Source organism: Monopterus albus, unplaced genomic scaffold, assembly GCF_001952655.1.
Source record: "Monopterus albus unplaced genomic scaffold, M_albus_1.0 scaffold13.1, whole genome shotgun sequence".
Taxonomy (NCBI): Eukaryota; Metazoa; Chordata; class Actinopteri; order Synbranchiformes; family Synbranchidae; genus Monopterus; species Monopterus albus.
In genome coordinates, this window is record NW_018127893.1 from 934,955 (window position 1) to 962,325 (window position 27,371).

The 27,371-nt window shown below is 43.5% G+C and overlaps 1 protein-coding gene across 5 annotated transcripts; it reads right to left on the bottom strand.

The window, feature by feature from the left end:
• Positions 1-27,371, bottom strand: tmem260 (transmembrane protein 260). Of its 5 annotated transcripts, none has more exons than XM_020591119.1 (21): positions 27,296-27,371; positions 27,001-27,169; positions 25,723-25,820; positions 25,430-25,612; positions 25,001-25,312; positions 24,069-24,150; positions 18,890-18,921; positions 17,187-17,338; positions 8,807-8,984; positions 8,562-8,675; positions 7,923-8,102; positions 7,792-7,832; positions 6,418-6,504; positions 5,289-5,397; positions 4,845-5,017; positions 3,749-3,920; positions 2,822-2,961; positions 2,038-2,214; positions 822-875; positions 494-578; positions 1-320 (listed from the first exon to the last, which is right to left on the bottom strand). In XM_020591119.1, exons 5-21 carry the CDS (start codon positions 25,007-25,009, stop codon positions 60-62), a joined length of 2,046 nt encoding a protein of 681 aa, XP_020446775.1. In that variant the 5' UTR covers positions 25,010-25,312; positions 25,430-25,612; positions 25,723-25,820; positions 27,001-27,169; positions 27,296-27,371; the 3' UTR covers positions 1-59. The 5 variants fall into 5 exon arrangements, with proteins under 5 accessions (XP_020446775.1, XP_020446776.1, XP_020446777.1 ...); XM_020591120.1 differs by having other exon boundaries at positions 25,430-25,616; XM_020591121.1 differs by lacking the exons at positions 24,069-24,150; positions 25,001-25,312; positions 25,430-25,612; ... (1 more) ...; positions 27,001-27,169; positions 27,296-27,371 and adding an exon at positions 22,105-22,716 and having other exon boundaries at positions 3,770-3,920.

Sequence of the window (27,371 nt, forward strand, 5' to 3'; positions counted from 1 at the left end):
GGCTGGGCTCGTGACACACTCTCAGTGTGCCAGCTCCATGAAGGGCTCTCTGTATCCTGTCACAGGGTTTGCTCCTGACTCTGACGGAGCCTGCCTCTCTCCTTGAGCAGGTGAGTTATGGCTGAACGTATGGCTGGCGCCTGGGGATCCGTGGGTTCCTTCTCTAAATAGAGTTTGAAGTGCTGGGCACTGCAGGTCAGCAGGCTGTCTGGACTGTAGCCCCGGTGACCTGAGCGAAGCAGCCTCTCACAGGCCAGTGCCAAGTTCTTGTCCCAGTTTGGGGGGTAGTCTGAGTGGGCCTCCACAATCTCCTTATACAGCTGACCAGTATACATGCACACAGAGATCAATAAAGACAAAAACGGATAAAAGCTGATGTTAGCACAAATAACAAAGCCCATGAATATGTCATACTTTGCCTTGTGTGGCATTTAAATCTGCACCATTATGGTAAATGACTGTACTGTTGGATGCTTGTTGAGGTCAGACTCACAGTGTAAGACAGCTCAAAGAGGCGAGCTTTCCCCTCTCCCTGCATCATTTCTGCCAGGTCAAACAGAAAGAAAGCTGTCTTCATCCTGAAACAAAGCACACAAGCTCAGGGCTAAGTGCTGGATGGATGAGCCATGCAGATCCACACTCTCGCACGCACCACTCCAATGGAGTGATTTATGTAGATGCCACCACCAAATAGAATGTACATGTAGATGCTCTACCACACAAGACTGGTTTATGGAGATGCTCTAAGGGGCTAGGATGCATCGTGACGCAGCTTTTTATATGCATGCTATAGTACACAACCAGTAAAAAGTTTACTGTACCTGGCTTGCCACATCTCCTCATTAGCGACACGCTCCCAGGACGCAGGATGGAAACTGTTCACACACACAAAAAATGTCTTTATCTAAAGTGCTGCAGGCATTAGCTTGTGCACAGTTCCACTAACTATAAATGATTATTTATGTGAATATATTGTTCCACCCAACTGTGTAGGTTTTGATACACTAAACATCAGTGTTTGCTGCATAAACATTAAATGACTGAGCAACAATACCAGCTAGCACATTAGACATGGAGTAAAACCACATCTCCCGCTTTTCACTTTGTTGACTGCAAACACTTGACCTCTTCTTCAAAAGAATATTTTAGCAGGGTTCCCGAGCTAATATTTGGCTTGCGGGCATCGGCGGACACGCTTGTCGTGAGGGCGCAGGAAATAATGTCACAGTATTCAGCCGTGGATATCTGAGTGAATGAAGGGCTGCTGGCAACAGCAACAAAATATGGAGCTTTGACTAATTCCACTTTTGACACAGCTATTGACAAAACGCAATAAGAAACTCATTATTTTTCAACTTCAGTCTCATTTCAAATGGCCAAAGGCCTAATGTCTTGCTGTGGTTGAATTCACAAAGAGCTGTATCACAGCATGGAGGACAGAGGGACGACCTCACTGAGGGAAGCTCTGTGGAGTCTGTGGAAGAACTGAGGATCACAGAGAGATGAGGGGGCGAGCACACCTGTTCTGCTGTTGGTGACACAATACGTGATGATGACTACTTGGGTGAATGTTTCTAGTTCCTTGTAAAGATGATAAGTTGTTTTTAATGTTGGAGGTTTCTTCTGTTAAAGGGAGTTTTTCTCCCCACTGTCGCTAAGTGGTTTTTCCTCTATGATATTAATAATAGTAAGGTCTAGACTTCACTTTGTAAAGTGTCCTGAGATGACCTTTGTTGTGATTTGGTACTATACAAATAAAATTGAATTAAATTGAATTGAATGTGCCACAGGGGTTGACCAATAGCTCTACTCCAAAAAAAATTGCATCCTGCAAATTTAATCCATTTAAGCTTCACTAACTCGCCAGTGGGAAAGTCGTTACGAACTCATACTGTGGAGCCAAACACCATTTGAACTTTATTTATAATTTCCCAATGTTTACTAAGATATTAAATACTGTATGTCATGCTGAACTTCAGAGAAACGTGTACAAAATAATTCACTGTATGAATATTATGGGTTATTTTCTGTATGCACCTGTTGTGTGGCTCACTCCAGTTGTAGATGTTGCGAGTACGCTGAGCCCACTCTTCTGGGTGAAACTGCCTCTGAACAGGCACTAAGTAGTCACACACACCCAGGGGCCAGCGAGTGAAACTACGCTCCCAGCTTGCATCTCCATTAGGCAGCCCAATACAGGCAAACACATCCCTCCTGCAGAGCAAACAGACACAAACAGTCACTGAGACAACCAATCAGATGGAGGCATACACACATCCTCTATTATCATCTCCAGGTAGCTGTTGACAGGACATGCAGAAACAGCATGTAGACAAACATTACATCCCTACATCCCACACCTTCTAGCTCTAACCCTGAGGGTTAATCCCACAGGCCAGGGTGGCCCCACTGAGAGACTGTCATGTTGGCCTGGCAAACACTGCCCCCTGGTGGGCTTGGTCTTAACAAGTCTCCCTCAAGTTTCTGGGCTTCAGTTCCTCCAGGAGGAGTGAGTGGTGAGAGCAGAGAGCAGCAACGAGTTCGCCAGAGGCTGAATAACCAAATCAAGTAGATTAATCGACTTCTCCAGTTCATCAAACTCCTCTTACGGCCTCAACAGTTCTATGGGTTTATCTCCTCTCTGCACTCACCGTTGTGTCAACCATCCTACTGATCTGTCTCATTAGATGACCCACTTGTTCATCTGAACCACTGTTGCCCTCCCAATTCAGTCCCTTTCCCTTAACATCCTTCCATTTACCTATTCAGACCATCCCTTTAATCCTTGTCTGCTCTCTCTCTACTCCGTCCACCAACTTACTGTGTGTTGCGGGACAAAAAGTGCTCCAGGGTGAAGGTGCCTTTGTCCTCAGGGTGGGCCGGGTCCCACCAGTGGCCAGGAAAGTGGACCCCAGGGAGGTGCTGCGCCAGCTTGGCCACATACCAACTGTATGTCATCATCTAGGAAAAAAAAAAAAAAAGTACCACCAACTCTGTTCAAAACCACTGTGATTAGCAGTTATAAATTACCACACAGAATACAATTCGTTTTAAGAGAAGGATTTATTTCAGTGGCTTTAACTCCATATTTGAATTTATCAAAGGTGTTTTTCTTTCCTTGCTGTTCCTTAAAAGAATTGGAGGCTTTTGTTTTCTCTTCTTATTTTTTCTTTTAATCCACTGTGAGTGTGATGTTGTTAAAGAGGCACACAAACCGATGACATACATAATGACTACAACTGAGAAAGCCTGAAAGACACTCCCGCACATCAGTAATTCATGCTTTTTGTCTGAATTTTAGTCAGGTTTCACGCAGCCAACGCATATTGCCATGTTGTCCAAGAAGATAAATTGCCAGAGTAATCATTTTCATCACTAAATCTTCCCTTTCTTTTTGGAAATAAGCAAATCCTCCTTTTCCAAATCTTGCTTCCTTGACAACCAAAAGAAATTGAATTTTGTCATAAATAAAGTTTCTCAGGTTCTACTATAACATGGAGAACAAAGAAAATAAACACATAATGTAATAACATCAGTTTAATTCTGTGTTCTTCTATTTTTATATCTATGTGTGCAATACTACCTTGACTGTGGTCAGAGGGAACTTTTACTTTTTTATTTTGAGTTGGTTTTTGGTTCTGAAATAAGACTAAATGTTTCCTTTTAATATGTACCAAATATCAAAACTTCAGTGAGAACAGTTCTAGACTCAACATAGACAAGGGAGTGGAGATATCACAGCTCTGACCTCCTGATCTACCAGACGTACATCGGGCCGTACGCCTTGGCAGTAGTACAAGTAGCGCAGCGAGTTTCCAGGCAGATCTCCTCTGGTCAGGATGATCGAGTCTTTTGGGACGGAGGCCAAAAGTTCCCTGCCGAATCTCTCCACCACACTGTTACCGCTCTGATCACACTCCCTAAGATCATCAGCACACACACCATCACAGTGTATAAAATCAGCACAGCAGTTGTGTTTGTCTGCAGTTAAAAAGGGGCTGAGTGCATCCTTACTCCTGCTTAGAAGTGTGTGTGATGTGTGCAACTGTGTGTGAGGGTTTGTGCAGCAGGTACGTCTTCAAGGTGCTCTGAGGGTAAGTTGTCAGTGCCCCCGCCCCTTCCCCTCTGCAGAACGCTCTGCCTGCCTATCTAATTATGGGGAGACAGGTGTGATGGGTCTGACAGTACAGGCCATGCTCTCCCCTTGATCAAAGCCGCTCAGTGATGGCTGTCTGGCACTCCCCAGCACTATGCTGGTGTAATCTGCATTCTCGGACAGCTAATATCTCAGACTGAGCTCTGTGAGTGGAATCTATGTGCTAAGCGTGCCTGCCTTTAGCCCCTACCATGGGGTGAGCAGAGAAAAACCTGACATGTGGAGCTCAGACCTACAGTGTGACGCACGGAGGAGAAACAAATCAGGTTGACTCAGGGAAAAGTTATGCATGGGGATCTTAGAAGGAAGTAGAATGAGTGGAGTTTTTAAGTTAACTCTGACTAACTCTGACTTTGGGTCCGACACAGTTACTGTCAGAGAAATGCTATAAAGTAAAACTATATAAAATTCAAAGCCAATGAAACCACATACACAATATACTGTAAGCCCACTGACTAGATTACCAGTTTTAATTTGACAGCTCTGTCATCCACAGATAAATAAATGTGTAGAAATGTTATAATTTCATTTCATTCATAAAGGTTAGCATCAGCATTTTAATCTCAGATGCATTAAAGCCCAATATGTTGTCATTTACACAAAAAACATATATTGTTCTAAAACTGCACTGTAACTTTTCTTCAGACCCCACAGTAAGTTTGCTACTGTAACTGAAGGCATGGCAAACCTGTGATTGGTGTGCACCATATGTGCCAGCAGAGCCATAGTGAGGAGCCAGCCTGTGGTCTTCCACACCCCCCCGTGGCCCAGCCTCCGCTCCAGCTCAGCGCGAGTCCGGCTCAAGCCGAGGCCTGCCAGCACACACAGCACAGCGTCACTCTGGAGCCAGAAACGCTCAACCTGTGGGGAGTGAGCATATGCCTGTACACATACAAACCAGTGTTTTCTGTTTCCTCAGTCCAGCCCCAGGTTCAATAATGGACCCACTCCAGGATAAGTACCATTGTTTCAGGATATGTGCATTACCATACCTTCTATGCAGAGTACTCACACACAGAAATTTGTGGTGTAATTGCAATTGTAACTCTATCTTCAAGCAGACTTCTAGCCCACTGCAGATACAGATGGCTAAGAGAGAGGATGGCAGAATAAGTTAAGTCTCTATGCTCACCACTCCAAGCAGTAAGGGTCTGCTGATATCCAGATTGGCTCTCCAAGCAAAAAACAGAGAGTAGACCACCATCATGGCGGTCAACAGCCAGGGCACCGGGCGACATGCCCTTGGAGAGAAAAAGGCCATGTGACAACTAGTTATTTAGCATATAAATATTTTCATTTTCATCATCAATTCATGTACTGAGTTATTTCAATATATCTAATCTAATGCATTATTTAGACTCTTTACTTGTTTTGAATAAGTCCATAAAATACTAATGAAAGGATGGAGATCACAAGCCTAAGAGCAAATGTACTGTATATGCCAGTCAAGTCAAGAAGTGCGTGATTGATTTCCTAATACAGGCTGAGTCATAATGAGCTGGTGCCAACCACTGAATCACAAACTCATTACAGTGCAGCTGTAAAATTTATGTATACACTAAAAAGGAAACACGTTATCCTTGTGGCAATAACAAATCATCATTGGAACCTGAAGAGACACTTTCAAGCCAGAGACAATTACTTTTGGTTTTGCTGCCAGCAGACTCCTCTGATGGTTTCCAGTGGATGGTCACTAACACACAGTCAAGCTTCCTGTTGTCATTTCAGTTGTCATTGCCTAAAAGCTGTTTCACTCAACAAACTGCATTTTATATTTTCCTGGCATTCTTTGGAATTACCCTGCTCTTTTTCATCTGTGTGTGCATGTAGCCAAGTTGGTCAAAGTGCGCCCCAGGCAATGGGGAAGCATGGGGAGACTGGTGGCCACAGAGGCCTCGGACTTGACCGGGCTTTATCATTTCCACCCAGTAGTCACTGCTGTAATAAATTATTGCATCACACCGCCACACGCAGATACATACAAGCAGCAGTTTAACTTGTACACACAAACAGGTTTTTAAAATTCCAAAATGCACATCAGCCTCTCCTGATTTGAATGTGGAGCGTTGCGACAGCTTGACAGTTAGGTGCCTCAGTGGTTTTTTTGTATCCTTTTTTCTAAGATCAGCATTTTGTCAGTGGTTTTGTTTGCTGTCTTTTACTCCGGGGGGATTAGATTTGTGGTTGAAGTGGCTGCTGAGATGTGTGTGTGTGTGTGACAGAGTTTAGTGTGTTGCACGTCTGCATCTCGCTTGTCCTACCTGTCCCACGAGGAAAGGAACAGGCCTGTTCCTGCCAGCACCAGAACAGGAAGGGATAGGTCCGCAAGACAGTGGTCCATCTGGGCCCTGCACTCACAAACACCAAAAACAAGCTCAACTGCACTTCCTGTTACTAAACTTATTAAACGCCCTACATCCCCTATCAAAACTAACTCCTTGGACTGTGCACTCCTCCTTTCAATTGGCTTGACAGATACAAATGACTGTGTCATCCACCCCCCACTGCCCCATCCTCTCCTCACAGCGTCTGTCAGTCACAGAGCGCTTGCTCAGAGCAGAGAGATAGTTTCCTGCCACTTCCTTAATACCCATCTCTATTTGACAGCTTATTGAGTCTCTATATCTTCCAATGTACACTATGTGTCAATGTGCTCACAAGCGTGTTCGTGAGTGTGTGTGTGTGTCAGCTTCTCCAGCGGGTTTACGTCTCCACTGCGACATGCCTGTCATGTTAGCCTCTCTTCCCAGTCTTGAAGGTGTGCTTGTCCATCAAGCAGCAGGGGTGATGGGAAGGGTTGGGTGCCTGCAGGGAGGGAGCTGGTAGTGGCGCATCTTAAGATGCACATACACCCCCATCCCCGCCAGCTGGAGAAAGATACCAGGAGTGGGATGACTGCGGTGGTGGTGGTAGCGGGGAGCAAATCGAGTGGGAGGTGGAGGGGCGGGGTGCTGGAGTAGAAAAATACAATTTCTCCAGCTCTCTTGCAGTGTCTGTCATCACAGCTTGTCACGCTTAAACACCAGAGCTGAGTGATCATTTCAAACTGCTGGAGAAACAGAACACAGCGATTTGGCCCTCTAAGCAGGTTCAGTTCTGCTTTGATGGGAGAGAGTGGAACGGGAAGAACAAAAGCTGCTGGGGAGAAGAGAGGAAGAGACGGGCTGCAGAAACGACCGGGCTCTCGGTATAGTCTGCTGTGTCTGTGGTCAAACCTGTGTAAAACACCAGAACCAGGGCAAAACGTGGTTGGTCTGTACGCTACAGATCAAATCCACCCAGTTTGCTCTGCGCGCTCTCAGCTCTCTCTTAGAATCAAAGTTCAAAGTAAAAACAAAACACCAAAAACAGACTGCCTACTACACTCCTGGTCAGATGGAACAAGCTATTTAAAAATGCTCTGATTTTAAGGAAACTGATAAGACATTTTCACTATTTTCTTACATTTAATAAACTTAATTATTCATTAATTACCCATGTCATATCCTGTATTTTTCTAGAGCTGTGATTAATCAATAAATATGAATGTAGAGTGAATGTAGAGTTTGAAACTGGCAAATGCAATAAGCCAGTTGTGTTTTGCATTTCAAATATGTGAGCAACTTAAAAATGCTAAAAAATAATGACAAACTTACTGTAGCATTGTGGTCAAGTTCACAGAACTCTCAGTCTTTGCCTGCAAACACAAAACAAGTCAAATTCATCAACATTTGTATGAAAGATAAAAGGAGCACATATAGGGATTAAGTTTATGAACAGCACGTACTAGACTGAAGGTGCCATATTCGGCCCTCAACAGGTGGGTCATCAGGCCTGACAAGGTGGTCTGATCCCCCCAGCTCCAGCGCGCTGTGTTCAGGTAGGAGGAAATGGGTAGGTAGGTGTAGGGCAGAAAGCCAGCAAGGAAACACACTCCCAGAGACGTAAGGCCATGAAGAAACAGCTCCTGCCGTGATCACATGGGACAATTGTTCTCAAACTTCTTAATGTTCCCTTAACACTAAGATTAAACCATTTCTGAGTTGGTTTGGGATCTGTTAAAGAATCTCAAACTTCTCTCAAACATCTAAGTGGCTTTCTGATCTCATTTTGGTTGACAAAGAAACCACCGGTGAAAAAGGGTTTTGAGAGAAATTTATCTATGTTAGAAAAACTGCTCCCATGCTCTTTTTCTTAGATGAATCACTTTCATTTGTATCAGTCGATAAGTTTTCATTGAAGTATTTTTTACGGTACTGTCCATAAAGTCATGTGCCAAAAAAGTGTGATCTACAACTGCTGACTGAACACAGCTATAGGTACAAAGGAGAAACCAATTTTCTTGCCTATCCTGAGATTTCATACACACACATTTGAATCGTCTTTTACAGTATGTGAGTTTTGATAATAACATCTCAGGGCTTACCTTGTGACAGAAGAGCTGATGAAGGACCCAGGGAATGATGACCAGTACATAGAGTACCAGGGTGTGCTGGTTACAGAGCCCAAAGCCACAGCATAGCGCCCCCCAGTGTGCAATCTGATGAGGGCAAGTCAAGCAGTGCAGTACCGTGAGCTCAGTCTGAAGATTTCTTAACATAAAGCATCTAAAGCATGAAGAGAGGGAAGACAGCCTTCTAGTGATGGTGTGGATGTGTTGTACCGACTTGCCTTCCTCCTCTGCAAGGCGTTTTCAGCACTGTGGAAGCTAGCGGTCAATGAGAAGAGCAGACCAACAAAAAGGTTGTTGAGGGTGAAGACCTCTGCCACCGTGGACCACTGCCAGCTCAGTCTGGACACAGCAAACAGTCCTCCAGCCAGAACCGCTCCAGGACCAGGACCTGCCAACCTGACAACGAGGAAGAGGTGGCATGTATGATTATATAGAACCTTAGAAAGTTTTGTGATGGACCTTTTGGTTGTAGTCAGTTTTAAAAGCTACAGAACATCCAGTGCTTTTTTACATTATTTGGTCAAACTTAAACTAGAGCGACGCAAAGAAGGGAAAACAACACAGTCAGCAGACTCATAAAGTTTAAATTATGCACCTCCCTCAGACTAAATTGAGGACCCATTATAATCTCCCTACGACCAAAGTGTGCGTCCCACGCAAGACCTTGAAAAACACACTCAGTGAATTGGGGCTATTCACAAATCATGAGAAGTTCCTCCCCAGCAGCTGGCTGAACTCAAACGGACTGGCACACAAGCCACCGTGGTACAGATAGCACTTTATCCTCAGCTTCTTAAATATAATGTCTGAACTAAATGTTTTCCACTTCCTCCTCTCCTGTACTGTCTCCATCTCCTTTGCAGTAATTGAAGCAAACTTGGGATAATCTGTCATATGCTAAGACCCACCACTTATTAAAATGAGAGACAGAGGAGGAGAGAGAGAGAGAGAGAGAGAGAGAGAGAGAGAGACAACAAATGATGGGGAGAAGGGGAAGAAAAGAAAAATATTGCAGAGAAGTGTGCATTAAAAGGGTGATAAAGTCTGCGGGATGAAGGATGAAATATAGAAAAAGGAAAAGTTCAAAAAGAGATGAAGAAAAAAGAAAAGAAAAAAAAAAGCAGCCCGGTCCCCAGCATGCTGGCTCTGAAATATGAGCAGGCTCGACAATTAGGGAAGTCAGGCAGTATGGCCCTTTCCACCATTGTGTGGAGTGGCTTAGAGTCCTCATCAGCCTATCAGCTAACTGACAGGCAGAGAGCTGCTCTATTCAGCACTGCAGATACAAGCTGCAGGCCAAACGGCTGCCAGGTCCCTTATGACCCCACAATCCCTTGCCGGTGACAGCTTCAAGCTCCATAGCAAATTAGGCGCTCTCACATTACAATCGCAGAAGACAGATTCCATTAACGGTATCTGAAATTGAGTAGAGAGCAGGCCCGTTATCAGACCTGACTCATAAGCACCGCCATTAATCACAAGGCATGATACCATTTATACATTTCCAGCTCTCTGCCTGCCGCTGTGATAGTCAGCCACAAAAGGCCTGATGAGACTTAGGCTAGGGGAACAATGGAGCTTTCTGAGGAAAGCACAGTAAATCAGGAGAAAAAGGAGAGGGAGAGCGAAAGGAGGGTAGAGAAAAGAAAACTCTTGCTTGCTGACTACTTCCCCCTTTTTTCTTAGGTTTTCTGTCGCCTACGCTCTACTATTTTTCCTATGTTCGCTGTAAAGCAAGCTTGGTGAATGTGGATGTCTGTGTGTGCATACTTAAAGGGGGGAGGCGAACTGTGTTGATGGAGCGTCTAGGAGTGGGTCTTAATAAGAGATAGCAACGCTTTTCTTGCTGCAACGCTCCAGGAATTAGTTGTGACTTGATGGAAGGATGAAAAAAAAAAGGGGGGGGGGGCAAAAGGGCACTTTTTTTATGAGTCCCCCCACCACCACCACTTCCATCGCACCCATAATTTTATCTACCTGCATGACAATTAACCCGTATCTCACACACTTAGCGGGGGGCTGGTTTAAGGGTAGCACAGGGTGCAGAACAGTCGTGGGGATCCACGGTCAGGGTTATTACACCAAGACTGTTCCAGCTTCTGAAAGCTTGAGATGCACACGTGCACACATACACGCGCATTCCTGTTCTTTGACTTCTTTATTCTCCTTGAGTGCCTGACAAATCTCTCTGTTAGAGCTTGTCAGTCCATAAGAGCCCAGTGATGTGTGTACAGTGTGGGCTGTAAATGACCTGTCTGTCTGCGCGGGACCACCTGGGTCCCAGTCAGCCTCTCCTCAAGTCATTCTCCAGGCTGGCTGCTCCCAGGGCACCCAGATAAAGCAGGACACATTCTGACATCAGTGTGGCCGTGTTCCCAGTTATCATGCCTCAATGTGGTGCAGAATGCTGCTGTGCTGAAATGCTGTGGCTCAGTGACAATGGCCCGGTTGAGACATGGCAGGAGAATAACACGGCTGACAACGACACTATTCTACCCTGAACTGATCCATCCTGCCAATGTGTCATCACTTGGGTAATTAACTGAATGAGAAATATTATGCATAGAGCATGGAATGAAACACAAGCTTGGAAATAATGTAAGAGAGGTTAGAAAAGAAAATTGCCTCTTTTTTTTTTTTTTAGCAAAATATTATACACAGGGAATGAAAATTATCCAATGCAAAACAAGTGGAAGCACAGGTTTAAATGGAAAAATTAAAGGTAAATAAAAAATAATAAATGGCAATGACAGGCTCTGGAGAGCAGTGATGTCCCCTTCAAGGACACAACAAAAGCTCAGTACAATCACTTTGAACTTACAAAATGGGACGTGCATTAGTTACCCCCTTGGTTCTACAGTATGGGCTAGAGATATGCCTGCACCAGTCGTCTGTGCTAAATAACAGCACACAAAAAGCCTACACAGCACTCTGCGCTGAATGAGGCTTCACAATGGAGCTGGCCAAGGGAGCCACTGTCACACACCACCCCAGGGAACAAACAATACCACAGCTCTGCCATCACAGATCAGCACCGCACTGTTCTCTAACCGAGTGGTGGTTTGGGAAAGCAGCACTGGAAAAGAATCACACATTCCTGAAGAGGGTAGACAGCCCGAGAGAGGAGGTGGCCCGCTCGAGCCGAGCCTGCAGTTTCCAGCTGGCCCCCGCTCATACCCCAGGTCTCTCCTCTGGCCAGGACTCCAGGCAGGGTACTTAGTGGCTATTATATGACAGAGGCAAGTGTGTGATGCATTGTTTGAAAAAATCAAAGCCAAGTAGCAATTGATATATAAATGAAAGCCTTGAAATGACATTGTGTGTGTGTGTGTGTGTGTGTGTGTGTGTGTGTGTGTGTGTGTGTGTGTGTGCGCACACGCGTGTGAGAAAATCAAATAGAAAATTCAGCTTGAAATGGGCACGGATTTTACACATTTAATACAGTTTACTCATCACACAGATAGTGTGTGACAAACGAAAGCTTTTCAAAGTTGGAAAAAAATACATTTCAGCTTTTGGAGAGTTGGAAAGACGGACATTTACCAAGCAGAGATATTTTAACAAAAGATGCTGCCAAGTTGCATTATGGGAAATGTAGGAGCCAATGTTTTGAGGGCTTGACCTCTATTTGACTCTAAATTTCAAAGTTATCTTTGTCTCTTTTCATTTGATTTTGCCAATTCTTATTAAAATTTATCTTTTTGAAGCCTCCCAGCATTGTGGAAATGCAATATTAAATAACCTTTAAATTAATGAGTTCAAGTTACATTTTTCTTTTACATGTGTTAAGAGCACAGTGGAACAAAATGAATTTGATTAATTTTATATGTAATTTAGCAGAGATTTGTCATTTTATGAAAAATACTGATGTCAGGAAGAAATCTCACTAATATAATGATAGATTTTAGCCATATTACCAGGCCTTGTAATGGATATATTACTGATTTCATTAAATACATCAAATTACACATTTATATGTTGACTATTGCATCCTTTTCATTTTTCAAAAATCTCCTACCTTCCCAAAGAACAGTCATCACCCACATATTGTCACATTATCAATACTGAGGTAAGAAATTTCAAAAGCCCTAATCAGTTACTCCAACCGATTTTCAAAAACTATATATTTGAATACTGGCTGCTGCAGCGAATCATCAGTCTATGCACTTCCTTGTATGTCCTGCCTCATCGGCCCTGTGCTGCGGAGGCTGTCTGCGTGTACAGAGAGGAGGGTAAATTGCCCCAGCTCTGCTGCTTAGACAGCCCTCCTCCAAAAGAACACTCTAGTGCTCCAAGTGCGTGTAAAATTAATCACCACAATTCTACTCAAACAATGCAGCTACTGACATGACAATTTCTCCCAGAATGCCATCTTAATCTGCACCCAACACACAAAAATTACAGGACAAGAAAAAAAAAAACAATTTGCAAAAATCCTGCCTTTATGCAATTCACTGAATGCCTGGTTTTTTCATTGCTGTTCTTTTTCCAACAAAGTCATTAGGCACACACCAGTGATACATAAATGTAGCTGTACATATTCCATTAACTAATTCTGGGTGAACTGTAATTGCCGAGTCTGATCTGTCTCCGTGCCTGGTGCCTTATTAAGACTGCCTGTGGTGGGTGAATCAAATCAAATTTTATTTGTATAGCGCCAAATCACAACAAAAGTCATCTCAGGACACTTTACAAAGTAAGGTCTAGACCTTACTGTTATCAATATTATTACATAGGGAAAACCCAAAAAATCCCCCTTGAGCAAGCACTTGGCGACAGTGGGGAGGAAAAACTCCCTTAAGAAGAATGTAATATTGACGTCCGAGGCAGACACAATCTCAGGCCCACGGGCGAAAGGAAAATTAACATGGTACTGCATTCTACTGTCTATCTAGCCCTCCTCCCTCCTCCTCTCTATCCCCATCCCATACAGTAATGAGGAAATAACATCTTCATTAGACATCTGTTTAACTGTATTAGAGGATGAGTCCTGGGGGAACCATTGGTCATGCTGTGGATGGGAGAGTAAAAGATGTCTGTTGGACGAGATGCTTCAGAAATGGAACAAAAGGTCCAGAGATTAGGGCATTTTGAATATACAGACCTAAAATTGTCTTCTACAGAAAACAGGAATGGCTGTATTCTCTGTTGGAATGAAGCTTTTATCCAACCACAGCAGATGTGAGAAGGAGGGGAAGCCTTGCTACCTACAGGGAGAGGTGGGAATATTATCGAACAAAACAACTCTATTTAGTTCCCAGGATATCACAACAAGTACTGAAAATGTCTATATAAAAAAAAAGACTATACAAATGATTACAAAGAACATTCCACACACTGCTCCTGACATGACCCCAACAACATACATGCTATTCCACTCCTGTGGTGGGAAAAAAAAACAAAACAAAAAAAACACCTGAGCAAATGTGGAAGGTGCCATCAGGACCATATGGTGAAGGTCCTTATAAGGAGCTGGGGAGGCAGCACAAGGCAGGCGAGGGCACGGCGCCCATTCTCCGGTCCACTGAGGTATCAGCTGTGCCACATGGGCCATGCTCTTGGCGGGGGAGCCTCTCACAGGTGTACATTTTCTTTGGAGGGCCGGCAGGGAAAGAAGCGGCCAGACACATTTGGTGTGCTTCGTCAGTCCTGTTATGTAATCATGTGATCAAACAAAAAGCGCTGATGACTGAGCGTTGCAAGGTTGTTTTTCTGCTCTGACGGCTGTCAGCACACTAACGTGTCTGCTCCTGGTTTCTCAGGATAAGCCCTGGAATGGAGAGAGATTCCTTTCAGGTAGCAGAGATTCAGAGCAGCTTTAGAAGATAAACTGTGAGACAAGAGAGCACAGAATACCGAGCTGTCTGGATTATCCCACTATGAAGGGTGCATTCCTCTAGAAACTCATGGCTAAGGCCTTTAGCATTCCACAGTCCAGATGTTTCTGTGAACCTCCAAGTGCAATCGATAGTAATTATCGCTACATCCGCCATCCTCAAAGGCTTGTCAGGCTACGGTGTGAAAACATAATCAGACATGCAATTTGGCCATCAAACCATACGATCAGGCCAAGAGAACTATAATTGAAAAGGGAGGCTAAGTGATACGTTTAAACTTATGCAAGAGAGAGAAGTGGCTTCCAAGTCTATCTTCTTACATTCCCCCACATGAAACACCGCAATCTGTCCGACTAATTTAAACTGATGCATCAAAAGCTTGCCATGTTGGGTATATTCCAGATGAATTTCAAAGTCTTATGCTTTACTACTGAAGAAAAACTGCCTTCAAACACCTGTATTAACTTCAGTACATTTAGCCATCTGAAAATAATCACACAAAGCCATGATTTGTTTGGGGAGATAAAGTCTCAGTAGATGCAAACCTAAAAATAAGAAGCAGTGAAAAGGTTTATGGGGCCCTCAAAGAGACAAAAAGAAAAAATCATTTTAGAATTTTATCATGTTCGGAAGATACAGGGCAAACTGCTGTGACTACATGAACAAAGCAGGTATGGATGGTGTCATCTGCTCAGGTTTGACATTCCATCTGAGGGAAAGGCCAGCGAGTCCCCACAGAGATATGGCATGATATCTATGCACACCTTCTTAATATGGTCAACAGACCCAATGCCTTCTGTGAAAGGGAGGTCTTGACCATCCAGAAACCCTCTGCCCACACCCCCATCATTGCTCTCTCCAGTAACCCCTCAGCAGACAGACTCTGCCAGCTGATCTACAGCCACAAGCCCATCCCAAACTAGGTCCTGAACAGATAACGACTAAAACCTTTTATGCTTATTTTTCAAATTGAAAGTGTAGATTATACATTTATACTTAGGAGCTTATATGATGTGACTGCGAGCTATGGCTGAACTCCTCACTACCAATCAACGCTTGTTGGGGTGGGCAGGGGTTGGGGGTTGGGGGGGATTTGAAGGTCCTCATAATGACTTTTTACTTGACCATAATCCAAAATTATATCTAAATCCTCAGAGATTACAGACATGGCTACGGTTATCATGTGTACTGGGAGCTAAATATCACCCAGACTGGCCTCAACGTAACTGTCTGTACATGTCTGGCCAGGAGCTGATTCCAATCCTCCAGCTGACTGGTAACTCATCAAAAACATTAAGACCAGGCAGGGCAGAAGGGATACACAGCCAAAAAGCCCCAAAGGCACAGTCTTACTTCCATTTCTTTTTGACCTCTCTTTATTTTTTCCTCTCCCCTGTCCTGTGCTGGGCACACTGGTGGAAATTGACAGGTTTAGATTCACCTCTGAGGGGCAGTAAGGAAAAGCATGGTATAAGACTGATGCAGCCTGGGCTTAGGGCCAGGCCCCTGGAGAGCATTTCCTTCCCAGCCCCTGACCTACTCCAGCAGAGTTGACCCTATTCTATCCAGACCACCTGCCACTGGCCAAGCACACAGGAAGCAGACACGGTACTGAGAACCTGGGAACACACACACAACTCCATTTTCATTTGGCTTTCCCCACCACTGTCACTGGGTCCTCACTGCCTGAAGCAGGAAGATGTAAGGTAGGAAGCCATTACATCATATTCAACTATTCCTATTCTGCAGGAGTAAATCAGAAGTACATAAAATGCTTTGGAAATGTCCAAGTATGCATAAACAGTAACAGAAAGGAAAATGTTGACACTAAGCTGCCACCAACAATACAATGTGGAAAATGACTAAGATAAGGAAAAGGGTGATGTAAGGTTGTCCAGCCAACCATGTGAGATAAACACACACACAAAGAGGGGATGGGTAAAATACTCCTTACATGATGGGGTCAGCAGCAGGCGAAACTGCAGGGTGGCGGATGGCAATGCAGAGACCGTAAAGTATGCCCAGGACTGAGCAAGGAGAGAGGTGGTGGAAGAGAAGGGAAAGGGAGGAGCGGAGTTAGTGATCCTGTTCCTTTCAAACCCAGGAGGCAAGGAGGGGAAGATGAGAAATCGTGCCATGTCAGGATTGGGGGCATGCTGGGCAGTGGGGTGGAAAGAGAACAGGGACATGGGAATGGGGGTTGGAGGGTACGATAATTGTGATATACATACACACACACGCACGCTCACCGTAGGCGGTTGATGTGTAAACAGGCAGGGTAGGGTGGTAGGGAGGGAGGAGGGAAAAAAAACCACTGCCAGTCAGACTGGACCCAAAAATACAGTTCTCTGTTCCAGACAGCATCAAGAAACAAAAATTCAGTAGGGAATAGTTTAAAGATCCCCTCCACTCAAACAAGTCTTTTTCTTAATGTTGCTTCCCTCAGATTATTTGACTTTTACTATATAGACTGTGTTATCAACCAGAAGGCTCCTCTACTGAAGGACAAAGGCTTCTCTATACGTCCTTGAAATCTGAGTGTGACACATGCACATACAAGCACAAATTTGAGGTCTCTAGTAGGGAAACCAAGCATGAGAAGGAACTACTCTGTAAAACTGCTTTCTTTGCTTTCAGTTAGGTCGGGGATTGGAAACTCTGTAAGCATTCACTAAAATCAAAGCACAGCAAGAGAAGAACACATATATATCGAACAAATTGTGGGAAATGACCCAGGAATATGATATTTCCATGTACCTACCTGCAGACAGTCATACAGAGAGCACCACAGGCTGCAGCCCCCAGCAGGCTACTCATCAGGTTGACACTGTGGGCTGGAGAGAGCCAGGGCAAGAGACACATAGCCAGTCGAGCTAGTAGGGTGAAGAGAGGGTATCCTGGAGGATGAGCCACCTAAACACACAGTGACAAAGTCAAAGATCCAAATCCAGATGCTCAATGAAAGATATATTTACAGCTTAAAGAGAATAGAACATAAAACAGGTAATGTTTCACTGAAGATGTGCCTGAGTGGGAAGCCGGTTGAGATGGTCAAAGTGCACAGAGTCTACTTTGCTTTGAAAAGATAGGAGAAAGTACAAGAGATCATTGTAAGTACAAAGCAAGAAAGAGGATAGAAGAGGTGACCACTGAGCAGGAGTATGACACATGGTGTTAAAGACCTGTAAAATGTGTTATTATCAGTGGCTATGCAGTAAATCTAGCTGCTCTTCAGCCCTCACTAGATGACAGCAGTAATGGTGAAGAGTCAGCCACGTTCTGCCTGCACACTGCTATGATACCACAGCCCTCCTCTCCCCCTCATCCTCTCTCTTCTCACTTCTTTTGCTCCGTCTTCTTCCCAAGGACAGTGCAGGTCCCTAGAGCCCATGGCAGAGCACGTGGTGCTCGCCAGCCACAGCCCCCAAACCACCTCCAAGCCTCCAAGCCTCAGTCATTCTCGCCTGGGGGATCTCACCAATCACAGCAATTAGTCGCTAAGTCTCCTTCACCCAGATAAGAGCTCAGTCATTAAACACAGACTCACTCCCTGGCACTGATAACATGAGCCGTGCAGCCAGAGGGAAGGGGCAGCTCTTCAAATAAACACAAAGCTGAAAGGTGAGAGTGTGACTTAAGTCACTGGTCACCTCTAACACAGCAAAGGCTCTTTGGTTACATTCAGAGAATACAAACAGCTTCACCCAAATCTGATGGAAGTATTGAGAATGAAAGCGCAAAATTTAAGACGCAAAGAGAAAAAGTGATGATCTGAAGCAAGCGGATGGTTTGGTGTGTTCTTGGCATAACTAACTACAATGACAACATGAACTTGCTGAGGAAGGACTGTGTGGCTGCCAGAAATGGACAGACATGTAGCTAAAGGACAGCTGAGGGACAAAGGCCACAGGGAGCCTAGGAGAGCAGAACTCTGGAGCTCTGGGGATCAGAAGGGGGGCCCAGCAGCTCGGGACCCAGGGATGGTCTGTGAGGCCCTGAGGAGGCCTGAAAGGCAGACAGGCAGGCCACACGGACTGCAGCACTAACGGCAGGATTACTGGCATAGTGACACCGACACAGCCTCCCTAAAAGGATCACAGCGCCGTAATAAACTTTATTAAATAATAAAACTTATTATAACTGTTAACCCGATTTAGTTCATTCTTCGCGGCTTACACACACATACAAAAAAGAGGGGTGGATATAATAAGCCTGATACTGTACATAAGGCAAAGCCTACAAAAGCCATTGCCTTACCATTGACTTTAATTGGATTTGAAAAACGGGTTGCAAATCATAGCATTCTCTACTTGCAACTTAGTAAAATAAGTGTATAAAAAGAAGGGGGAAAAACCTGTGCACTGAAAGTAAATTAATCTGCTTTCTGCCCATGCTTAATTAAACTTCCTTAATGCTTATAAGAGTTAATGAGTGAATTGATTAAACAATACAGCTAATACTTACCCCCAGCTCACAAGCAGTGGTGATCAACTCTCCTGTGGAAGAGAAAAGGGGAGGAAATTAATATAAACCCAATAATTATTATTAAGAGACAAGTCTGTTCCCAAAGTTTTCCCAAATCAAATACTTGCACTGGGGTTTTGCATTAATTTGCCAGGATCAAAACCTGCAAATCTTCCCAGTGTGACATTTCCTAAGCGGCACACTCATTCTCTTCATCTCTTGCTTCTCCCCTGATGCCTCCCTCGCCTTCACACACACACACACACACACACACATAAACACAGCCACAAACCATGAGGCTCCCTCTCCAATGCTCTGTCACACAAAGACACACGTACTGTGTGCTGATCTGAGAATAATGCCTCCATTCCCATCCTCCCCATGCATCAGGGTCCTTTCCCTTCCTCTTTCTTTTGTCGCTCTACGTGCCTCTCTCTCCTGCTCCCACTCCCAGTGTCTCAATGTCTTATTTAGTCCGTTGGGCACAAGTAGAAAAAGCAACGTTGGTGACAGTCACAGAATGAGGTATTGCTGTAAAAATAAGAGTCGGCTGCACAATCTTTTGACAAGCTCTGTGTGAGGCACAGCACAAAGTGAAAAGAAAACCCCTAAAAGCTATTTCAGGATGCTTTAATGTATTTGGGCACAAACCCATTTGTGCCAGAGCGTTTCAAATTATACTGATTTCTCACCCAATGTTTGCATCTCCTACTCATGAAAATTGAAATTTCGTTCAGATAAAATGGCATTGATAAATGTCTGGGTTCAAGACAGCTCCCTCTACTGGTACTAGATGGGCAGTCATCCCCTTTACCCAATACAGTCAACAAAACTATGGGCTTTTCCTGCATCAATACAGACAGGATAATCAGTGTATTACTTCACCAGCATACAAGCTATGTAGGATATCTAGTAAATTAATGTAACATGTACAGTAAATTACACTAAATGTTTTCGTAGTTACACTATATTTTACAAGTTTATTTAAAAAAAATAAACAGGCTGGACTAATCTCCAGCGTCACAGCATATCAAAGCAGCATTAAAAAAAGCTAAATAATATATCTTATTACCTTAAAACCAAGCAAATGTGTTTTTCTATAGTCAGAATAAACAAAAAAAAAAAACTTGCATTGGAAGAGCAAGAACATGGGCCCTGTTCTTGCAGTACCAACTATAACAGAAGAGAACAGCTAAATTTCAGATGCACTGGCTGCCCAATGTATTTTGCATCCTTGCTGATACAGTGAATTATGATGCCTAAATTTCTACCACATGAGGAGCCCTGACTCTTATCAGTCTAATGGACCATGAAGGCAGAACTCCTCCACCTGCACAGCTTAAATGTTTTCACAGCTCCATTTCACCTGGCATGAGCCGCCAGCTACCTGCCATCATTTTACATCACACTTTCTCATCCTTCATCGCTTTCTCAATTCCACATATTTTCCCTCAGTAGTGGCACACTTTTACAGCAGTCAACACAAAAACCAAACTAATACCAAGCCAAAACATTCATCTCGGTGCCTCAGAGATGTAGTTCTGCAGCCCCAATACTAAAAAGGGAAAATATTGACTCAACAGGGTAGCAGCGTGGGTGCCAAGAGGCTTTGTGATAGTGGAGCATGGGCACCCACACCAGTCTTCCCGTAATCCCCATCATTTCCACACTTCACATTCCTAGACAACAGCATACCTGCAGGGCTGCGCTCAAGCCTCTCCAGGGCACATCACACCTAAAGAGATTAGGACACAGAACCGGAGACCTGGAGAATTCGGAAGGGTGTTCAGCTGGCACTATCAGAGCGGGCATCCTGCACCGTCCCTAAATGCTGTGGAGAAGGAGCTGGCCATTTTTTTTCCAAAGGCCCCGTTTGCTAGACAGCAGCCCAACCAGCAGGGCCACTCACCACTCCAGCTGCTTGCTCTCTCCTCACTCATATCTGGCCCAAGCTTTTCATATGCTTTCATTCTGCAATATGTGCAATCCTCTCTGCAGCAGCTTGTATGCCAGAGCAGTGCAAACCTAACAAGCAGAGCCTTCATGCCCTCAAGCCCACATTTACAAGTCTGTACCCTTGCTATCTCTTCTAAACACTGTTTGTAATTGTGCAAGACATTCCATTATAAACTACATTACGAAAATGTCAGAAAACATAGCAAGGTAGTGAGTGAAATGCATTTGGGTTTGCTGTTAAGCTTTGCTGCAGAAGTGTGCAAATTAAACTTAGGCATACACACAAAATATTGAGACAAGCAAGCAGTCAACAGTGCTTTGTCATTACAAAAGGTACCCAGAGGTCTTCTTGCAAATCTGTAAAAGGGGGGACATTCAGACAAAGTTAACTCTGCAATAACTTTATGAACAAGAAATTTTTGCGATAATTGACATAGTGTAATCTATACAGACATATCGTGATATTCACTGATACTTTATAATCATGTTGAACTGAATTGGATCAAATCTTTGTTTTTGTCCCTGACACTTGAGTATCATTACAAACCCTCATACATTCTTTCTACTGTCACAACTAACAATGAATTCCTTCTCAAACCAATAAATCACATGTACTAAAGTCAATACTCAACTATTAGTTTAAGCTAATAAAAACAATAAAGATAATGAAAACACACTTCACAAATCATGAACAACGAAGAAATAAATGGGAAAATTGGACACAGCTTATGAAATGCAAATGCTTGCTCACTATATTGACTGGACATGGTACAAAGGACGATGTCTTCTTGGTTATGTCTTTATCAGGAACCTTTATCAGATGTTCTATTTATATAGCTTCACCCAAAAGGTATTTTCTGAAATAAATGTACTCTACAGGCCAAATGCAATCAATGCCTTTTTCAAACATAGAGCAGACTCTGAAAAACTGCTCTGATGTGTGAGCTATAGATGCCTTTTCAGTGACTCCATCAAATCCTGGGATTACTAAATTAATTCTCTTATTTACAACTTCTTACTAAATGGCTTTTGAAAGTTCACCAAAATGGTGACATTCATTTCTACAGTTATTCAAAATTATCTGTTGGTTTTCCGAAAGATTCATGTTTGTCATGTTGTTACAAGTTTAGGTTTGTCACGCTGATGCACCTGTACACGCAGCACCGGTTCCATCAGCAAGGCGTTACGCGATTGGCTGTCAGGCAACAAAACAAACCCACGTGACGGGAGAAGCTTCATGCTAGCTGACTAGCACCAACCTGAGTCTCCACCGGGGATTGTCCTCTGCACGCAGGGCACATAAAGAGCAATTACACCAGCGATCACAGTGCCTGTCAGTACCCAGCTTGTCCTCCGCTCCGTAGACATGTTTATTTGTTTGTATAATTAGCGACAGCTTCCAAACAGACCCTAGCTAATGTCAACTAGCTTAACTTGCGAGATAACGTTACTAGCATCCATACAATGGAGGCGCTCGGAACTGTAAACATGACTCCGTAGCAACCAATTACCTGAAAACCGACGTGAGACTACGTTTGAGCTGTGTTAATGTAACACAAAGTAAAGACCTACGTTAATAGTTAGGTCGGGGAAGGAGCAACCTGATTTCACGCCGACGACCTAAACTCGCGATACTACCGGACGCGCCATCCATAAAAGTGAAACGAAGTAACTGATTTATTCCTACAACTGTCGCTGGATTAACATAATCTAATCTAGTAACGACACAGAAGACGAGTGTTTTTCCTCGTAAGTGGTGTACGTGAAAACCAGGCCAAAATGACTTCCTGGTTCGTTCACTACCACACTCGGGAAAGAAGAGCTGAGGTGGCTCTCCACCGAGCATACTGCAGACTGACCGGGCGGGAGGATGGGGTCTGCACCTGTTATCTGCATTGCAGACGTCTGCTGTTTCAGTGCAAATTCAAATTAGAATAAAAGTATAAACACATAATCCTCTGCATTTGTTCCACGTTTTCTGTTTCTTTAGCTTATTCTTGTTTATACAAATGCTTGTATTTCTCGGGTTGTTCCAAGTATAACATGGCTATATTTTAAATAGACTGGGCATAGTTTCCACAGAAAAAGCATTAGACTATAGTTATTATGTGGTTTACAAATATATTTTAACCACAGTCAAGAATGAACTCTTAACCCTGGATGAAAACTGGTCCTTAATGACCTCAGAGGAATAACATTTTTAATATCCACATAACTAGGTAACTCTCTGCTGAGGAGGATCATGTGATACAGTCAAAGGCTCCAGAGCAGCTACTGAATGTACCTTGCGGTGTGATTGTTTTGTCTCCAAGATTAAAAATAAGCTTCCCATATGTGCATACCTCATGTATACCCCCAAAGCAGTTTGCTGTCTTCAATAAATATAGATCAAAATAGATCTCTCGCAAGTGAGCAAACCTGTCTCAGTGGCACAGACTCCACATCAGCCTCCAAACTAAATATGTGTTTCATTCTATTCACTATTGTTCTGTTTTCTCAGTGGGCTGTGCTCTCAAAGAATCAGGTGAGTGATGCTCAATGCATTACAAAGAGTTCAATACAAAGGGCCAGCTTAAGAGTGTTGACATTCCAGGTAAACCCAAACTCAAACATAGCTGTCTACCTTATCCGATTTGGAGCCTTTGAAAAAAGCTCCATGCCATAGTCACCGCAGTCCTCTAAAAAGTCCCAGTTACTGAAGTATGATGGACGTATTAGAGTGAAATGCATAATAGTCTATATGTTTTTTTTTTATTGTGACCAGCCTTTCCCCAAACCCAAGAAAGAGCTGTTTTCTCATGTATTGCTTGTACAAATTAAATCCTGTAATAAGAGAAAGACTACTTCATTTAAATATTATCATACTAGAGCTTACTAAGCCTGCTGCTAATTGTAGCAGAAAAGCACTAGATTATAATTGGAACGAGATATATGCTCCCGTAAATGTCTCAATAGTGCCCATATTTTACAGGTTGAAGGGTGACTGTAATAAAGAAATTGCCCTATTGAACTGATAATAATCCCAGCCCACCGTAAATGAGTCTGATCCCTCAGTAAATTGAGCCCTTGGTGAGGTGGAGTGGTGTCAGCACCTAGCCAACTCTCAGATGACTCTCTAATCCCCACTTCCCTCTTACCACCACCCTCATGGTCTAATCAGTCTTGAACACACACATAACACTTCACACCCATCTGACACACATACACACATCCAAGCACTCACCCGTACTCACACTTGGGCTCAGCCATCTCTTCAGTATGATGTCACTGCTAATCCACGCTTGGTTATCCGTTGGGCTGCGGTGCTGGCAGAGGGATACGGGGAGGAGATGGAGTGAATTTGGGGGAGGTGGAGAGATGTTGGGGGGGGAGGGGTGTAATCAGGCACATCATAAAGTCTTCTCTCTAAAAACCACCACTTCCATTATGCACCAGCACATAGAAAACCAAACCCAGCCAAACTGAACAGCATATGCATAAATTCTCAACTGAGTGTTAATATGAATGCATATTCCAACTCTGATAGGAAAGATAAAACACAGCTCCAAGCATATTCACAGAGGCCCATGGCGCCTATTCGAGGCACACAGGAATCATTAGAGAGTCTGCTGGATTAAGCACACCCTCCAAGCCTGCTCCTCGACTCTGTGCATCCAGAAAATGCAAGGCCTTTTTATTGACAGCTTGTCCAAAGAGAGGAATTACCCACATGGTTGAGGCCCTCATTCCATATGGCACCAGGCTATTAACAAACATTAGTTGACCGTAATGGCAGTGGTATTAAATTCATTATATTTTCCAAATTGTATGTGTTTGTGTTTGTGTGTGAGTGGGGCTAGAGTCAGTGTGTGCTAGTGTGTGTGATTAGAGAGTTCTAATGTTCCAGCTCTGGGGATTTCTAGCATGAGATAAGAAAGGGCATTAATGGTGAACTGTGATGGTCCAGCAGTGCAAAACTGTTGTTTGACATGTGTGTATGCTTCTCTTCCTGAGTCCCTTTTACAATAATGATTTACATATTCCCTCACATTTGTGAATCACAAATGCAAACAGGACAGCCATGCATGAAAAAGTGGCTTAGGGCACAACTGAGTGAAATTCAATCTATTTGATTTTGTATTTTCTTCACTTACCACATATCTGTTTTAATCTTACCTTAAGCATCCTTGAAATGAGGTGTAATCCAGTTAAGCCCTTTTTGAATCTGCTTTGCAGTTATATTACAACCATTCATCACCCTGTAAACATTCTCACTGCTAAACAGTTGCTCACTGAGATTGTCCACATGTGCAAATTCACACACTGTAGATGTTAAAAGAACAAAAGTGCACTATTTTTGCCGTCATGCAGTTGTCAAATAGGCATTGCTTGGGTGACCTTTTGATGCACGTACGCACAGGGGCAGATCTAGAAAGTTTCAGACGGGGTGGCCAGGCTGGGACACAGACTCAGAGAGGCGTGGCACATCTGAAAAATGTAAAAATTGAATTAAAGCCCTAGTTGTATGAGGTAATAGGCCATACATTATTAAGCATCAAATTGTTTATTTGTGTAAAAATGAGACACACATAGTGCTTTCATTACCTAAGTCTGGCTGTGCTCCTTTTTACTCCCAGTCAGGGACACCGCTGCTGCACAGTGGCAATAGTTTCTCATTGTGTTTCATTCATTAATACCGACACACATCACATTTTGACTCCGGCAGGGGCGGCACTAGGAGTGGCCATTCAGGTCCTGGGGATAGCCCATGCCACCCCTGGCCACCCTCTGGCTCCACCCGTGAATATACAGCAGACAATGAAAAGGAACATTTGTTTAACTGACAAATAAACAGTAGATAATACAATTAAAAAAGTAATGCAACAATGTATCATCACCTGATTCTTACTGCTTCCTGTCATGTACAATTGCCACTCTCTCCTTTTACTCAGAAAACAGTGGAGCAATCTACTGGGCAAAAACCATCAAGTGAAAGCTGCAATACAATGATTAGTGTATTATTATTATTATTCCAAATCTCAGATCAAATAAGAGGCTGGTAGAAGACAACAAAACAATGTAGTGAGGCCTTGAACCAGCGAATAAGTCTTCAGAGGGATTAATTCTGCTCTGTGATCCTGTTCTCATTATAAGAAGCAGGGGACTCAAACACACATAATAACAGGACTGACTGCTGTTCCTTTGTAACATGTGGCTACCTAAATGATCTTAAATAAGATAGATGACAAGGATAAAGCAAATCATAATCGGCATTTTGCACAATGGAGCATAATAGTCTAAAGAGAACAAGGGACAACATACATAACTCCTGTTTCCATCACCCGGAGCAGCACACCTAGTCGAGAGCAATTAAAATGAGAGGATTCAATTTTGTCAAACACCAGGAACCTCAGATAAATCTTGTATCTCATTTTCCAGTGGAGGACAATCCCTCACACCACTGCTGTCATGTTTGTTATGGTGTTTTTAAGAAACAGCTGGCTACTGACAGAGTCGGTAAAACAACTCCCCGTCCCCAAATGACGTTAATCCCAGTCATTTCAGTTTGAGACCCAGGGGGGAGAGAGAGAGAGGGAGAGTCAGGTGAGACTACGAATAAAAGAAGGTCTCTGACTGGGAATGTGGAGGGGGGGGGGGGGGGGAGGGGAGCATGGTTTCCATGTGGGAGCAATCCACTTACTTGAACTGATAAAGATTTAATTAACATAAGACTCTGCAATTACTCTGTAATTAAAGTAATTTGTCCTCTTGTTTGGATGAGTAGGCAAGACATCACATGTGCCTCTGTAAGAGGGCACGAGAGGCTCAGAGGGGTAGACGATGTCCCACTTTAATGTTTAATGTTTGAATATAATGCTTGATTTTCCAACCCCATTTTTCCCTTGCATGCTCCAATAAAATATTTGTACCAGCTTCTCTGTAGTTTGTGTTTCTTTCCCTTTTATTTGACAACTCATTTGTTATTCATCGAGAAAGTAATAAGCTGAATAGGCTGAGTGCAAAGTATCATCAACAGCCACATGAAATAGTAAATAGGCCTGATATGATCATAATCCTCTTCAAACCACACTGCATACACCTTTCAATTGTGAAACGTAAGTGCGACAAAGCTTGCTCAAAGCTACAGCAGAAAAATAGAAGCTGGATGATCTTACTTGGTGAGATCCAACTGCATGAAAGCGAGAGTCCTGTGTGAGGCATTTGACCTTGGGCCTGGACCCAGTGCAGTGTGGGTATGTGATGAAACAGTCTCACAAGACAAAAATAGTGGGGAATTAACAGCAGCATACAATATGCGTCATCCTCCTGTGGCAGTCCAGTTTGCTGTAAGATAAAAAAAAAACAACTGCTAAGTTAAAAACCAGGGAAACAGATGTGTCTTTGAATCTCAGGGTTGTATGTGCTGTTATTCAATTTACACAAGGGGAAAACACACTATCCGCACTTTACCTCGGTCACATTGAGGTGAAAACAGCCTTCAACATGTCAGCTGAAGTGTCTGGCTTGATGCACAGCCTGCAGTCAC